This window comes from Chaetodon trifascialis, chromosome 13 (genome assembly GCF_039877785.1).
Source record: "Chaetodon trifascialis isolate fChaTrf1 chromosome 13, fChaTrf1.hap1, whole genome shotgun sequence".
NCBI classification, from domain to species: domain Eukaryota; kingdom Metazoa; phylum Chordata; class Actinopteri; order Chaetodontiformes; family Chaetodontidae; genus Chaetodon; species Chaetodon trifascialis.
Window position 1 is genome coordinate 13,338,320 of NC_092068.1, and position 16,376 is coordinate 13,354,695.

General features: G+C 41.2%; 1 protein-coding gene across 1 annotated transcript; it reads left to right on the forward strand.

The window, feature by feature from the left end:
• The first annotated feature begins 916 nt into the window (after positions 1-916).
• On the forward strand, positions 917-15,786 carry LOC139341629 (collagen alpha-1(IX) chain). Its single transcript, XM_070978227.1, has 26 exons — positions 917-1,622; positions 2,679-2,802; positions 3,764-4,157; positions 4,246-4,323; positions 4,417-4,512; positions 4,594-4,647; positions 7,278-7,331; positions 7,428-7,481; positions 7,565-7,618; positions 7,787-7,840; positions 7,928-7,981; positions 8,060-8,113; positions 8,503-8,556; positions 8,697-8,741; positions 8,841-8,894; positions 8,984-9,037; positions 9,128-9,181; positions 9,318-9,389; positions 9,474-9,509; positions 9,944-9,988; positions 10,074-10,106; positions 11,120-11,266; positions 11,677-11,853; positions 12,568-12,658; positions 14,936-15,013; positions 15,285-15,786. The coding sequence occupies exons 1-26, from the start codon at positions 1,553-1,555 to the stop codon at positions 15,485-15,487; spliced, it is 2,283 nt and encodes a 760-aa protein (XP_070834328.1). The 5' UTR covers positions 917-1,552; the 3' UTR covers positions 15,488-15,786.
• Positions 15,787-16,376: the final 590 nt, after the last annotated feature.

Genomic DNA, 16,376 nt, shown 5'->3' on the forward strand with positions numbered 1-16,376 from the left:
GCGTGGCTGTAGGCTTAGGTCTTATTTCTCTTCGCCTCCCATGGCTTCTTCTTTCATGCTGCTGAACTAAAGTAATTCTTTGGGCTTTAAAGGTCACAACATTGATTCATGCAGGTTCAAGTCAGTGGAAAGAAATTACAGGATAACTGGACGACTAGATCAGCTAGCGCTTACATTAAATTAGCTAAATTAGCAACACAGGCTGTATGAATTTTTAAAAATGTTCTTTTTGTATTTATATATTGACGCTGTCATATACTTAATATGTGTGTTCTTCAGCAGTCTTCTTCCCTGTTGCTGGATGCACTGAGGTGGCGTAGGTCGAGGTGTGGTCTCCTCTGGGTGGAATGTTTGCAGAGCATCTTGTGTTTAGCTGTGACATACTACATGTTTCTCTCAGTGAAACTCTGCAGATGATAAAACAGTCTTGAATGAACATAAACTAAAACCTGTGTGACAAGCTTTTTAAAGCATTTGTAGTTTCTTCAATAGTCCCACAAAAGTGTTTTTCTCTAACTGTACCAGTGGATGTGTCGACGTACTAAAGCTCTGCGCTGTGAAATGCACAAACTTTTTTTTTTTTGATAGCACTGAACAAAATGTTGATAAAGTACGCACTTATTCTTCAACATTACTATGATTTTCTTAATTCAATACCTTTAACCTCCACAAAGGCCCCGGTATGTTCACCTACATTTCCTTAATGTGATGACTCAGTATTCTGGCCTTATACTGTAGGTGTAACTGGCCTATGAGGGGAAACAGATCCCCTGGGGACCAATGGTGGAGTGGTGGAGTGGAGCTCAGGGGTCAGGCTCCTCTGAGACCCTGAGCGTCTAGTTTGAATGGTCCTCCTGTTCAGCTCAAACACTGGCCCAGGGATGGCACTTTAGAGCGGGATATATCCTCACATCAGGAACTGGAAAGATCCATCTGCAGGAGCCCTGGGACTTTGTTTTTCAGGAATATGTGAGTAATTCTATTTCATTTTTCTTCATGTTTAAGATCCATTTCATGAGTGCAGAGGAAAATGATAAAAACTGGGGTTGTCTATGATATCTGACTGCTTCTCGAGAAGAGGTCAGTGTAGTTTTATCAGCTTTACATGATAATCTACTGATTTGTCTAATTGTGTCCTCTAATTCGGTGAAACGTGAGTGTTTGCCTGCACAAATCAATCCAGTGGATACAATTTCTGATGTTTCTGTAGGAAGATAATTTTATCATATCATAAGATTATGTGTTGCATCAAAAAGAAAGAAAGAAAGAAATATTTGATATCTGAAAAGGTTTAAAAGGAACATTTCACCAGTTTTGACTTTAGGTAAGGGCAAGAAATTTAGCACTACATGTTGATTTTTTCTTTAGTCTTTCTAAATGTTTAATGTTTATGCTTAGAAATGTATAATTTGGAACAGATTTGAGTGATCATTTTAACTTATTGACAGCCTACTTTAAACTTGTATGTTGGTTAACCTTATTTATTGAATCACTGATTTATTTAATTGCTGTACTACAGGCACTTATAGCCCCTGACTTCAAACATTTGAAAATGCCAGCCTACAAAGATCTGCTGGTGTTTGCAGCAGTCTTGGGACTGACCCAGTGTCAAAAGTTGCCAAGTAAGTTTTAATTTTTTCATGCTTATTTGATTATTATTTTAAGTCTATAGCATATTTACCATTGTATCACCCACACAATGCCAGTGCATTGTAGAGTTATGTGGGGCTGGACTTATTAGATGCTGTTTTTCTGTCACTTCTATTGAAGAGATTTCTTATCTTAATGAGCCATTTCCTGTTTAAATAAAATTATCATATATGGATGGACAGTTACATAAATCATATTAATTATTGGCTCTGACTACAGTTTTCTAGGTTGAATGCTGTACTACTGTGCTACAACCAGCAGATGTCAGTGTTTGTCAGTTCATAGTACATTTGTGGCCTCACATCAGTCGACCCACTATCCTCAGTGCCTATGTGGACACTAAGAGGTCATTCTGGGGTTAAGCTAGGTACATGAACATTTGAAGCCAAGAGTCTTTCTGTTAGCATAAATAAACCAGATATCACAATGTTGATTTTCTCCCTATGGTGGCCTGCCCACAGATAACACAGTCTGTCAGCAGGAATAGTATCAGCATTGTTGTATTTTTGCATTACTGACTGTAATACATGGCAATGTATGCAGATTTTAGTCACAGACAGCAGCTGATTTCGCACAAAAACCTCTCTGCATACCTGCTCTTTACCTCTGGTTTTTGGTAAAGACGGGTAACTTAGGTATAAGCTTTTTCATTATTGTAGAGTAAGTTTTCTCAAGTCATAGTATCTGTAATCAGGATCTTTCACCAGCTTTCATCCACATGCTTTAACGTCACAGGAAACACCAGAGCCATGCTGATCTCATTCAAACTGGAGCACAAAGTGTGCAGCGTTTAGAATTCAGTAGCCAAATCCGCCCATGAAAGAAAAGAAACAGCCTCTTCATCTCAATGGATTTAAATAAATTACCTCATTGTACCTGCGACAAGATGGCATTATCCATGACAATGAGTAATGCAACTGTTGAAAAACTCAGTGATATCAGCACTGACATAAGATTTAGAGGCAGTCCAGGACCTTTGATGCTGGATCGGTGGGAGGTCAAACTAAGCCCAGTGTTTGTGCTGTGAGGTTTTGATCTGCTGGAGGAGTTTCGTGTGCCTGAGTCGAGAGGAGTAAGGAGAGTGGACGGCTCTCAGCCTGAGGCGGTGGCCTACCGTGTCAACCCCTCTATTCATCTGCGCCGAACCATGAGGTACAGTACTACTAAAAAGTCACACATCTTGTTTTTGCTTATCTTCAGAGATTCTCACAGTGGCTGCAGTGATATAGACATGTACTCCAAGGTGTGTCAGTACACTGTGACATCACTGTTGAGTGTGCTTATAGGTGCAGCAAAGTACACTACTGTCCACGCACATCACTGATGCTGCAGGGGGAGCAGAGGTAAAACTTTCAGCCAGAGTGAAGCGAGACACTGTTTTTCAAACTGGGGTTACTCTTTAAAGGCTAACTGAATTCCGGGCTGAAAAGCAGTGTTACACCTGTTGACACCACCCAAAAATGATGTCACAAGGTCCTGGAGTCCACCTATACATTACAACGGCAAGGTGAAAAGTTAAAGCAATGGAGGTCTGCAGAAACAAGATTTTCATTTTACTTTGTATTAAGTTCCTATTTGTGAGCTTTTATATCATGTGATGTTTGTACCATGACAGTAAATCTATATTTAGTTGTTTGATTGGATTAAATGGCTTGCATTAGCATGCTAACATGCTAAAATGAGGTGGTAAACATGTCAATTGTAACACCTGCTAAACAGCAGCATATTAGCAGTTATATTGAACGTGTTTAGGTGCTAATTTGCATTTGGCTCAAAGCACTGCTGTGCCTCACACAGCTGCAGATTTTCTCTTGTTTTTCTTTGAACTCTCATTCACAAACAGTGAGTGCAGCGTTCCCTCTTGGGCGGCGGGAAAATGTATATTGTTCAAAATAATGAAACAAACTGTTGTCTGCTAGATAGTGCATCATCAACAGAGATTTCACAAAAAGAAATGTGTCATATGCTAATGTGGAATTTAAGCGTAAGATTTAAGAAGAAGCTCTGTTTCTACTTATTGATGGTCTTAAAGCCTAATGTTCCTACTAAAGCTCTTAATTGATTGAATCTCTTTGATGGAATCCAGCTCTGTAAACCTCACTCTCGCTCACAGTGATGTGTATCCAGATGGACTTCCCTCCGACTACTCTGTCATTGCAACATTCAAAGTGACCAAAGACACTGCCAAGAAATCCTGGGACCTGTGGCAGGTCAGTGACCCCAAGGGACAAGAGCAAGTTGGCCTGCGTTTCCAGGGTGATTCGCGCTCTTTAGACTTCTTCTACACCAGCCCCCACGGGAGCCAGATGCTGAGGACTTTCCATGGTGTGGAAAAGTTGTTTGATGGAGAGTGGCACAAGTTGGCGCTGAGCGTGAGGGGCAGCCAGGTGAAGCTGCTGATAGACTGTGAAGAGGTCAGTGTGGAGTCCATCGATGAGCCAAGGCCAGTCATCCGCCGAGGGTACACCTCCATTGTCAAGCGGGCTGCAGGAGATCGTTCTGTCTCTGTATGTTGACAGCTTGAAGTAACATTTCAACGTCCTTTAATTTGGAATAGAACTTTAATTTCTCATATTATCTCCCTTTTCTCTCCAGGTGGACCTCCAGCAGATGGAGGTGTCATGTGACCCAGAGCAGGCTTATTCAGAGGGTTGCTGTGAGCTCTCCGGTGTGGTGAGTCAGCTCCCACTCAACATAGTTTCACTCCCCCTGTTAGAGATGTGTCTGTACTTTTAAAAACACCTCCCACCTCTCTGTCTGTGGCAGTGTGGAGGGTATGCAGAGATTGGTCTCACAGCTGGAAGAGCAGCTTGCAAATGTATGCATGGACAACCTGGCGTTCAGGGACCTCCGGGGCCAAAGGTGAGTGTCCCTGTACAGTGAAAATTGGAATATGCTGAATCTGTGTGGAATCTGTGTTGACATTTTTTTATTGTTCTGCAGGGTCATAGAGGTCTTCCAGGAGAACCTGGCGACCCAGGAAGACAAGGAAACTGGGTAAAGAAACATGCAATATGTCTCTTGGTCATGTGAATATCAAACCTTATATTATGCTGGATAAATACTTCTTCTACTGTTTACTTGATGTATTCTTACCATGAGCAGCAGCCCCTTCCTCTTGCAACACAATAAAGAGTTAAACTGAATTGCAGTTAAGTGACATTGTAAACCCTTCATGCGTGAGGCGGCAGCAAAGCTGTGGAAAATGGCAATAGAAGTACAACTGAGACACGACAGGATGGAAACAGATCTGGAAGCAGAAGCGCTTAGCGATAGTAAACATAAGGGCTCCTTTCATACTTTGAAAACTCATGTCTGCTTCACAGAAGACTTAGAAGGAAGCCAAGGTAAACACGAACCAATACGGATGTGACAATAAATTTGTTTTTGTCGTTCTGAAATAGCCATTTGCATCTTAAAACACAGGCCCTGCTGGTTTAGGATACAGGATTTCACTCAAACTGGCAAATGATCACAGGATTTCTAATGGTTTTGCTTTTCCATTTGGAGGAAACTGTGCCAAATGTAATGAATCCCACACACACAGGAAAACCAGGCAGCGTAGCAAAAACCATACCCTCCAAGTGTCTGGTAATGAGTGGCATTAGTGTGCTTAGCTATTGTGTAAAATTTCTTAGATGTTTTGTTTCTTAGATTATTTTTCTTTGTGTGGATAAGGCTAATAAAGTCACTGTAAGAGAACCAAACTGTGAAAGAGAGGACAGGTTTGAAAAAATTAGAATGAATAAAGTGTTCTCCTGCAGAAGCCAGTAACACATGCATCAGTGAAAGAACAAATACACTCACATTTGTATCCTTTAGGGAGCCGCAGACGTGATTATTTCCACTTTAAATTTATGACTTGTTAATCTCTTTGATGCTTAGCAGTCTGTTACATTGGAGCACATCTGAGAGTCTTTTAAAAACAGTCAGGAGAACATGTGTTTAAAGAAGGATTTTTTTTTGTATGTATGTGAAGGTTTGGCATTTAACGTGCCCTTTGCACTCAAGGAAATCCCCCATGCTGCCTGAGCAAACACATGTACGCTTGTCGGCCCACGTACATTCAGAGCACATTTCCAGAGCTGTACATGCTACATACTGATGTCCTGAATTGCAGCTGTAGCTCATCTGGAGTAAACATCTGTCTTTTGTAACTCGTTAGAGTTTTGACCCCCTGCCAGCTTGTGAATCACAGAGCCCCAACATGTTCATCTCCTCTCCTGCTGGCATCTGAGGAGGGCATGTCCTGGCACAGACACATGAACTGTCCACCTCAGGTGGTGGGTGGTCCTGTGTTCGTCAGAGCTATACCGCCTTTGAAACGCTGTAAAGTTCACAGTCATGCCTCTCGCCGTACTGTCGGCCATCTCTGAGGTGTCAAATAAACTGCCAACACAAAGGCATCCTGGCCCTGTTTAATCTGTTTGTTGACTCAGTGAAATACAGCCAACTGGAAAACACTTTTCCTTCCACTACTGAGGGAGTCAGCATCTGTGCAAACAGTATTGGTCCATTTTGTTGTATTTATGACTGTTTCTTACGTCCTACTGAATATGATGTCGTATATTTTCCACTAATGTGACTAATGTGACATTTATAGCATGTTCACATTTTAAACTTGATTATCCTCTTTTTTTCAAAGGACTTTTACAGCTTATGTTTCAGGAATAGTTTGGGACAGTTTGGGAATACACTCACCCGCTTTCTTGCAGAGTTAGATGAGGTCATCGATATTGTTGCCATTACTTGCGTGGTAAATATGAAGGTACATCCAGGAGAAGTTAGCTTAGCATAAAGCCTGGAGTCAGGGGGAAACAGCTAGCCTCGCTTGGTCCAAAGTTGAAAAATATACCTATCAGCACCTCTGAAGCTCTTCACCACCACGTCTAAAGCACTAATTGCATTTTGTATATATTTTTTGTATATATTAAACAAACAAGCTACACAAGTTAATTAGTTAGCTTTAAATGTGCTTGTCTAAAGATTTTTAATCTTTGGACAGAGCTAAGATAGCTGTTCCCCCTTGTTTGTGCTAAGCTAACTGGCTCCTGGCTGCAGCTTCATAATAGTACAACTACAGAAACGTGCTTTCTCACATTTGTATGTGTTATGACTTGTATGTAACACTTTTTTGTGGGTCTTCGATGAGAAGACTGATATGACTCTCATGTCTGGCCCTTAAATACGAAGTAGCCAGTAGATGGTTAGCTTAAAAATGCTATCACCTTTGGACGAAACCAGGCTAGCTGTTTCCCCCTGTCTTCCTGCTAAGCTAAGCTAACCTTTCCTTGCTTAAGCTTCATATTTACTGTGCAAGCATAACTTTCATGTAACTAATACCGGCAAGTCTATTTCCCAAAATGTCAAAACATTCTCTCTTTAATCAACATCAGTCTTGCCACAATGACGGCAGCAAAATCAACATCTATTTTCTGAGGAAGCAAATGCTGTCATGTCTAAACAGTTTCTGTGTCTGATGCAATGTAAAGTTTAGTCTCCCAGAACTCATTAATGACATTCTCTCAGTGGAAACTGTCGATAACGTTCACATTTTACGCTCTGTTTCTCAACCCATTCACAAACAAATAGCTCATGCTTGTGATTAAGTCCAACTTGTCTTGCAGGGGATCAGGGGAAACACTGGAGACTATGGCAACATTGGCGAGACAGGCCTAAAGGTAAGATCTGCCATAATATGCCCCTATCAGAGTTACACTTGGGTTTGGCTGGTTTTCAAAACGCATTAATGAAACCTCACACACACATGTCCTCAGGGTGAAGAAGGAATCAAAGGCGAGAAAGGAATGAGAGGACTCTGGGGCCAAGAGGTAATTCATCACACTCAAAATGATCTTTTTTTTTTTTAGCCTGAAATGTTACAAATCTTAATTAATGAGCTATTGTGTTACAGGGAGACAGAGGTCCTAAAGGGCTGAAAGGATTAAAAGGGGCAGCAGGCTTCAAGGTAAATTTCTTCAACTGGGTTCAGGCTTTAATATGATCTGTTTAATTAGGAAATAGGCAGCCAGCTAATGAAGTTGTCTATAACTTCATGTTATCTCTGCGCAGTTAAAAGTATAGTTTGACAGATAGTCCAAAGGGTTTAATGCCAGTATTTTGACTATATTTAAAGGGAGTTCGTGGGCCACCTGGAGACCTTGGAGAGACTGGGAAACCAGGAGAAGTTGTAAGTTAACTTTTCACACGCAATGCTGAGACCTTTTGCGAACCATTATCCAATTACTGTATTACTAACATTTTGGCCTCCCTAAAGGGTGATAAAGGCGAAAAAGGATATGATGGGATTCCTGGGTTTCAAGGAGTTAAGGTATTCATAGTTCCTCCTTTCTCTGTCTTCTTTTTATGTAGATATTATGACTTAATTCGATCATGCTTTTATTTTCAGGGTGAAAAAGGGACCACTGGTGCAGTAGGACGTTCTGGGCCCAGAGGAAAGCAGGTGGGTTGTTGTGGGATCCCCTGTTTCATAATCCATAATAAGACACTCTAAATTTTTTGTCTGCTACCTTCAAAATCCTCTCATGTGAGGGTGGAGAGCCAGTAAATCATTTTTAATGTGGTATAACGTTGGAGTAGAGCTATGTCTTTGGCTTATACACCGTCTCCATAAACAACATTAGTTCATGTGGCTGGATTTTGGCTGAGATCTGAGGGCCTGAACTATATCAACATAAACTGGTGAGTCACTGAAAGAGGAGCCCCGACCGCAACAATAAGACACTCTATTGTACATGAAAGAAGACTCCCTGGTTCATCGTGTTGCTTACTGAATGACACTCATTGCATATTGCATAAAATCTTATGTTGCTTGAAATGGTGATTCGACAGGGTATCGTGGGAGATCCTGGAGAGAGGGGAGCTCCTGGAGAGAAGGGGAAGCCTGTATGTATCACACATGAAAGGACATGAAAATGATTTGTCCCTTTTGTTTGATTGGCTCAACACCAGTATATGAATATCACAAATATTTCAAAATGTGTTATTTTGAATTTTGATGGATATATCTTTTGTCTGAAACCTAGGGGATCCAAGGACCTGTGGGCAGAGCTGGCTACATCGGACCGAAGGTGATTCACTTATGACACCCCCAGTGCCTCACACACGAGTGCTTGCTTACACTGTGAAAATAATTTGTCTGTTTTATAATAATGATAGCGTTTCCTTAGGGCATCGTTGGAGATCCGGGCTTACCAGGCAGAGATGGTGACCCAGGGCTAGAGGTATTATATTCACCTGACAGTGATTCCTCCATGATGAATTCTGGTAGCAGTGCACTTGTATTATTTTAAGTGTCATTTGTTCTTCACAGGCTTATCAAGGACCACAAGGTCTCAGTGGAAAACTTGGACGAAGTGGAGCAAAGGTAACCCACTGATTATGTTTGGTTTTGTAACTAAATGTTCAATTCAGTTGTTTTGACAGATGAAATAGTTGCAGTTTGTGTCTTTTACAGGGAGAGAAAGGCACCCTTGGGTCACCAGGAGAAATGGGTCCCCAAGGCCGGACTGTAAGTCACTTTTTCAGTCACTAAAGACGAGCATACATTATACATTTTATACGTAAAGTAGTTTGCCATCTTAAAGGAAAACAACAAAGAATAAAGCAGTCCCTTAGGTCGGTTTAATAAATGTTTTATTCTCGAGGGCCCAAGAGGTTACAAGGGTTCTGCAGGAAAGCCAGGAAGACCCGGATTTATCGGCCCGCCGGGACCTACTGTAAGTCCTCCAGATGAATTTTCTGAACTCCTCTAAACACCAGTTCATTTTCTTCAGGCATTGAACTATGTCATCTCTTCACAGGGACACGTGGGAGTGCCTGGAAAACCAGGTCCCAAGGTAAACACATCCTTATCCATCGGCCGTCACAAATCAAATGCATTTGAGAAGTGTAGAATTTATCATACACTGGTCCATGAGCTATATACAGCCATACTATTCAGGAACTGTACAGTAGATGTTTTCTGCTGTTACAAAGGAACTTTTGCTACACGCCATGAACTCATGTGTGCGGCAAGTCCTTTTTCATTTTAAATGAAATGTTATCTCCATTGGACATGTCATCAGCCACAGCACAACAACTTAGAATCACAGTCAGTTATAAACCTATATTGTGTGTTGCACTGTGACATGACTTAGACTTGACTTCAAGGAAGGATCTACTTTACCAGTGAATGAAATCTATTCACAGAGTAGAACACCTGTGAAACTCTCATATATCAAATATTTGCCAGCGTCTAAGCACTGTTTATTTTTGCCTTTGCCTTGCGCAGGGTGACACAGGAATCCAGGGAATCCAAGGAGTTGGAGGTGCAGAGGTACGGCCTTAGATATTTCACCGTCTCTGCTCATCATTACATCTTCATGTTTTTTTCATAATGTGACTTTGCTCTTTATTTAAAGGGGGAAAAAGGAAAGAAGGGTCCAAAAGGAAAGGTGAGCTGTGATTCTGCTGTCAGAGCTTCATTGACAAATAATGTTTGATGATGATAATAAGAACAATAGCATCACTAACAGTGATAATTATAATACTGTACTTACGGACATATGGGCTAAGTGAATACATGGGGCTCTACTCACCATCAGTCCAATCCTCTGATTTAATTACAAGATAAATCACACTTTGTTGGCTGTGATGAGCTGGGTCACTGACACCAGCACTCATGCAGGCATGTGTTTCCTAATACTGTGATATTCCTGCCATCATTCATCACGTTCTGTTTGCAAACTGAACAGTCGGAAAAATCTGATATGAATCCATTAAATAACATTCCAAACATATTTAGTGCATCTGTGGATGTGATAATAACTGCACCAAAATGAATACTGCACATTTCCCAGGTGTTCGCTTGGTTCTTCTCATGTATCTGTTAATGCATTCAGTAGCACTTTATATAAAGGCACACACATTCGCTTTTAACTAGTTGGTTATTGGTATGCCTATTAATATCAGATTGGCTCTGTATTAGTCATTATAAAACACTCATTAAGGTCTTATTCTGGGGTTTAGGGTTATTTAGGAATTAGGAATTCATTAGGAAGTTATTGATGGAAAACTCTTGCTTAATGACCTCTTAGTTGTAGATTATGGTCATGCAGAATAAATTATCAATAAGAGCTTTATAATTAATAATAACAAAAATCCAATATGCTGCAAATAAGCACCTAGTTAATGGTTAATATGTGTACCTTAATAGAAAGGTTGCAAGGTTACTTTTTTACTTTTACCTCTGAGATTCTGTTAATCGCAAGTTTAACTGTCTGTGCTTGCTCTTTGTAATACCTGCTGGCTGTAACGACTAAAATTCCCCAGTGCGGGATCAATAAAGTCGTATCTTATCTTATCTTAAGCTGCTGCTGCTGCTTTCCTTCAACTTTGTGCTGATCATTGTACTCTGATGGCTCTGACCTAAATCCAGTCTTGCTCATGTTGTTAACCTACTCTGCAGGTTGGCGACAGGGGTGTGCAGGGTCCTCAGGGAGGACGGGGGAAGCGTGGCCCGGCAGGCCCACCTGGACGCTCAGGTCCTGTCGGAATCAAGGGGGTTCGAGGTGAAGGAGGACCAGATGGCTTTCAGGGGCCCCCAGGTCCACCAGTAAGTAAAATACAAACCTCTGATGTAATGATGAAAAGCACAGCTCGTAATTCTCCACTATCACTGGCACTTCATATGTGAATGATGGCAGAGAAACAGCACAGCAATCCTTTGCAGTAGTAGATACTCACTGGCACACATACAGTGTTTTTTGGTCATAACTGTGGTGTCAAGAACACATTTAAACAGTTTCACTTCAGCCTGTAGTTTGTAGTGACTCACAGGCTTCATTCAGTGCAGCTATAAATCCATAATGAGCCTCAGGAAATATTGTTGGCTTCATTTGTTCATTGCATTTTCTGTGAGAGGCAGCCATTGCTTCTGCATGTCCCGTCCTATAATGTTCCATATTACATGTCCCACAGTTGGGTGGCTTACAGTGATGGATGTGGTAATGATTTGTCACACAGGGCCCGACTCTCCCTGCTCAGCACGTGATTGAGGTTTGTAAGAAAGTGGTCCTGGAACAGATGTCCACCTTTGCCAACTCAGTGAAGAGGACATGTGCTGCAGTTTGTCCTCTCTATGGAGACGTGCCCATGGGTGCTCCTGGTCCCTCTGGACAGAAAGGACCCCCCGGACCTCCTGTGAGTTTTACAGTTTAGGTGTTCTACACAGACACTCTAAGGACTTTGTTTTCTACCAAATCATTGCTCTAGGTGTCACCTCCTGCAGACCTTTAGCTGAGACACTGCACATTCTGCATACATTGTTCATTTTTTTCTCTCCGCCTCAGTAAAATGCAAACACATTGCGAGGGTCTGGACTGGACTAAGAGAGCTGAAGTATTTGGCAGAAAAGCTTGGAATGAAAACGTTACGATTTTCCACATCTCCATGAGGACAAATAAGGAGTCACAGACTAGACACTTGGTCTGTGCTCAATGGCTCTTGGAGAGTATTGAGGCTGTCCTTGGATTGGAAAGCCTTTTCCACATTATTATTCATTGTAGAACCGATTCATGTTCCACAACTTCTTTAATCGCAACAACTCTCGGGCTGATAGATGCTCTTGAAGCCATGACTATATAAAAATATTCCGCTGTATTATATTATGGCCAGTAAGCCTCATGTTGTGGCGTTTAATGCCAAATCAAGCGCAGTGATGTACAAGTGCTGTACAGTGTTTTCCCAATGCAGTATTGAACGATCAGCCAAATAAATCTTTCCAGTTTTTTTTTTTTTGCACGGACCGCAATTCATGACTTGATCTACAACAACAACAAAAAAAGACTTTGCAAGGTTTATGATAAAAACATACAAAAGACTAACGATGTATTTTCCTATTGATGATGTTGTCAGGGTGACCCGGGTATTGATGGTGTTGATGGAGAAGTGGGCCCGCCGGGATTCTACGGAGAAGCCGGAGAACTGGGCCGCCAAGGAGAAACAGGTGTGACAAACAAACCTGACAGATTATATTTAATGAGATCAACACCAAAGATATAATTCACTGATGCTTGTTTTAGGAAGAAACACAAGAAATAAGAACCAGTGGTGGAAAAAGAATTCAGATCCTACTTAAACCTGCATGAGTTCATAGTTTTGGTTCACTTAGCAGCAGGACAACATTATACACAAGTATAATGACTGAAACAGCTTAAGTAGCACTCGATTACAAGCAAAAGCCCTGCTTTCAAAAGGGGGACAATGCTGCTTCATGCTACTTTGTCAGTATGCATCAGGGGTTATCTCAGCCTGTGGTTGGACATTGCCAATTAACAGAAAACAGTTGCAAAACATGGAGACATGAAGTTTGACATGCTTTTGCTGGGCACTGAGGGTTTACTGAAGATAGGAAGTCAAGAGGAATGGAGACTCCAAAGAGGAAGTGTTGAGTACAGCTGGACTCAGGATATCAATGGTTAACCACTGACAATGTTTTTGACAGGTTCTGCATGCCTGTTTGTAAGTTAATTTACATACAAATACACTGTGCTAACAGCATCATTTAGCCCAGGGCTAACAGCCTAGGGCTAAGTGCAGTGTGAAAAGCCTGTGACGAAAAACATGAACAGCCCGGTGTGGGAGCATTTCCTCCAGAAAGACAACAAAGTCAAACGTGAATTGTCGTGAGATTCTTATCAATCCCACGATGGGGAAATTGAGTTGTTACAGCCAGCAATGCATAAAAAGATAGGCGACAACAGTGGCATAGAAAGATCAAGATAAAAAGGATACAGAATAAAAGATAAAAATCAACTATGTGTATGTTCATTAAGAAAAACAGATAAGTAAGAAAACTGTTACTATTTTTGTACATGTACATGTACATGACAAAAATACTGTTGCATAAAAGAAACAGTGTATTGCACAAATCAAATATGGACGATAAATACAGTGTTTGTACTATTGCAGTAGAGAAAATATACAACAAAGGAAAAAACTGCATGAGATGTAATTGGGGTAAGCTGTTAGCATAAATAACAGCAGTGTAAAAACAGCAGGTTTGTGATGTTGAAATGGGAAAGAACATCAACACAGTGCTACATTAAATGATGCTGGAGTTAAACTCTCTGACAGCTGCTGAGATGAAGGACCTGCTGTAGAGTTCTGTCTGATGCAGCAGTCTGTTACTGAAAGAGCTGCTCAAGCCCCCCACCGTCTCACCAGGGGGTGACAGGGGCTGTCAGTGATTGATGTCAGCTTTGCAGGGAGTATGTTATGCCATCGAGAGCTTCTGTACTAAACACTTTGAAAAACATTTTGAGGAGAAGAGGGATGAGCCAAAAGTCAAGCGAGCTCTGAGCACCGACTGCTGGACAGCTCTCACAAATAAAAGATGGATTCACACTCAGCTGTCACTTCATCAGTGCTGACAGGGACATGCAGTCCGCTGACATGCCTAATCTGGACCAACAACAGGGACTAAAAGTACAGACATGAGCATAAAAAATATTTTAATATCTGTTTATCACAAATCCACAGGCTTTATAGAAGTGCTGGAGGACCCCTTTGAGTAAAAATACATCATCATTATAAGCATAATGTCTGAAAAACAAGGCCACTCATTATGCTGAATGGGTATTTCAGAGTGAGGTGTTATTATACCTTTGACATTAATATGACTGATACATTCCCATGTAAGCAGCATTTTACTGTTGCAGCCAGCTGACGTCTGCAAGGTAACTACAGCTGTCAAATAAATGTAGTGAACAAAAAAAATTCAATATTCCCCTGAAGTTGAGTAAAATGGAAACGCTCCAGTCCCTTTTAAAATTACATTGAAGTCCAGCAGATTATTTCCACTACTGGAAAAACACACTTGACTACCTTTCATCATGAGCCCCACCATATGAAACTGCTGAATCAAATACTGTACAGTGCTGTAAAACATGTATATACTCCACTCTAATTTATGGTTAGAGGCCTGAGCATGATGTCACACTCATGCTACATTCCTGTGCCAAGCCAATGAAATCGAAGAATATTTACAAGGTTTACAAGGTGTTTTAAACATTGATTTAACAGTGATCTCAGTAACACATATGGTCTTTAATCAGCATGAACAGTGTGTTCCTGAGGGTTACCATTACAGTCTGTCTGCTGTCATTCCTGCTAAGAGACCGGTGTGTGTGTGTGTGTGTGTGTGTGTGTGTGTGTGTGTGTGTGTGTGTGTGTGTGTGTGTGTGTGTGTGTGTGTGTGTGTGTGTGTGTTTCTGGCTTGCAGGTGACAGAGGAGAGCAAGGTGATAAAGGGGCCAAGGGTCACGGCCTAACTGGCTACACTGGAGACCAGGGAGTAATGGGTAATTTGTCTTAAAATGCTTAGTGTTGTTTCATTTGGTTAAAATGGAGCATTAACTGACGTGCACGTTGGGGCCTGGGCATCATTTTCCAAACTATATTCAGCTCAGTCTGTGCTTCAAATCCCTGTAGGAAGAGTGCGTTATTTGCCAAAAAAGAAATGATTTTTCTCTGTAAATGTTCTGTTCACGGTGTCAGTGAAAACAGCCTTACTCAGCTCACTCAGCAGACTGAGAGCCCGAAGACTAAACAACATTTCTGCTGCAATCTCAGGTCAGCGTGGACGTCCCGGCAGAGCCTTTGATGGCCAGCCAGGGAAGCAGGGTGAGAGGGGACACGTGGGCCGGCCTGGACTCAGGGGCCACCATGGTCTCAGAGGACCTCCAGGTGTTTGCGTCACCTCTGGGTGCGCTCAGCTGGACTCCACCAGTGGGACAGCTCAGCCAGCACCGCGAAGGGTGAGGACTCGCCCATAGAGGAAAAAAACAGTGAATTTAAGATTGAGCTTAAAGGAGGAAAACACAGCAGAATGTTTTTGTTAATATGTGTTTGTTCAAATAAAATGAAAATTTCATGTAAATATGAATCTCAACTGAACTTCTGGGAACAGTTCGATCTGAAAGGTTACCAAAGACAACAGCACGTATGCAATTTGAAGGAGACTGGTAACAAAATGCATTTGTATAAAAAGCCAGTCTTCATTTGATAGTTTTATTTAAACGTATTTCACAAATCTGAGTTGTCTTTAAACATCTGTTCTTTATAATAAAAATCCAAAAATGATGTTGATGTTTTTTTAGATTGTGTGAGAGTGTGATTCAGGCTCATGATCACAGTTTGAGAGCCAGTGTCATTAAACAACCTCAAGGTAATAATAGATGCAAATTCTTTTAAACTCTCAAGAAGAGTGCATTGAATTTCTCATATTTCTCAGCTATTCTGTGAAAAAGTAGATATTTTATTACACTTAAGTATGTTTTATTACAAAATTCATCATAACTTGGATGTTACGCGGTGCAGATATTGCTGATATACAGCTCTTTCCCAGAAGTATCATAAAACACAATGGCAGACAGACAATGCATGCTTTATCTGGACTGCGAGAGGATTTCAGTGTAGCAGTCACATTTTGCATTGCAGTGTGCACACTTGCCAAAAACACTTTTTCCGTTCACAATCATCACCACTGGAACGGTCGTAAAACACAATTTTCCACAAAGACCCTGAAACGACTCAGAATTTTATCTGTTTGGTACAGAAAAATTTGAAAAGCCTAGAAGAGTCAAGTCAGTACCTGTTTTCAGTCATTCTCATGGCCACAGCTGCGCAGTACTGTTATATATTATATCAGGAGATTATTATTAC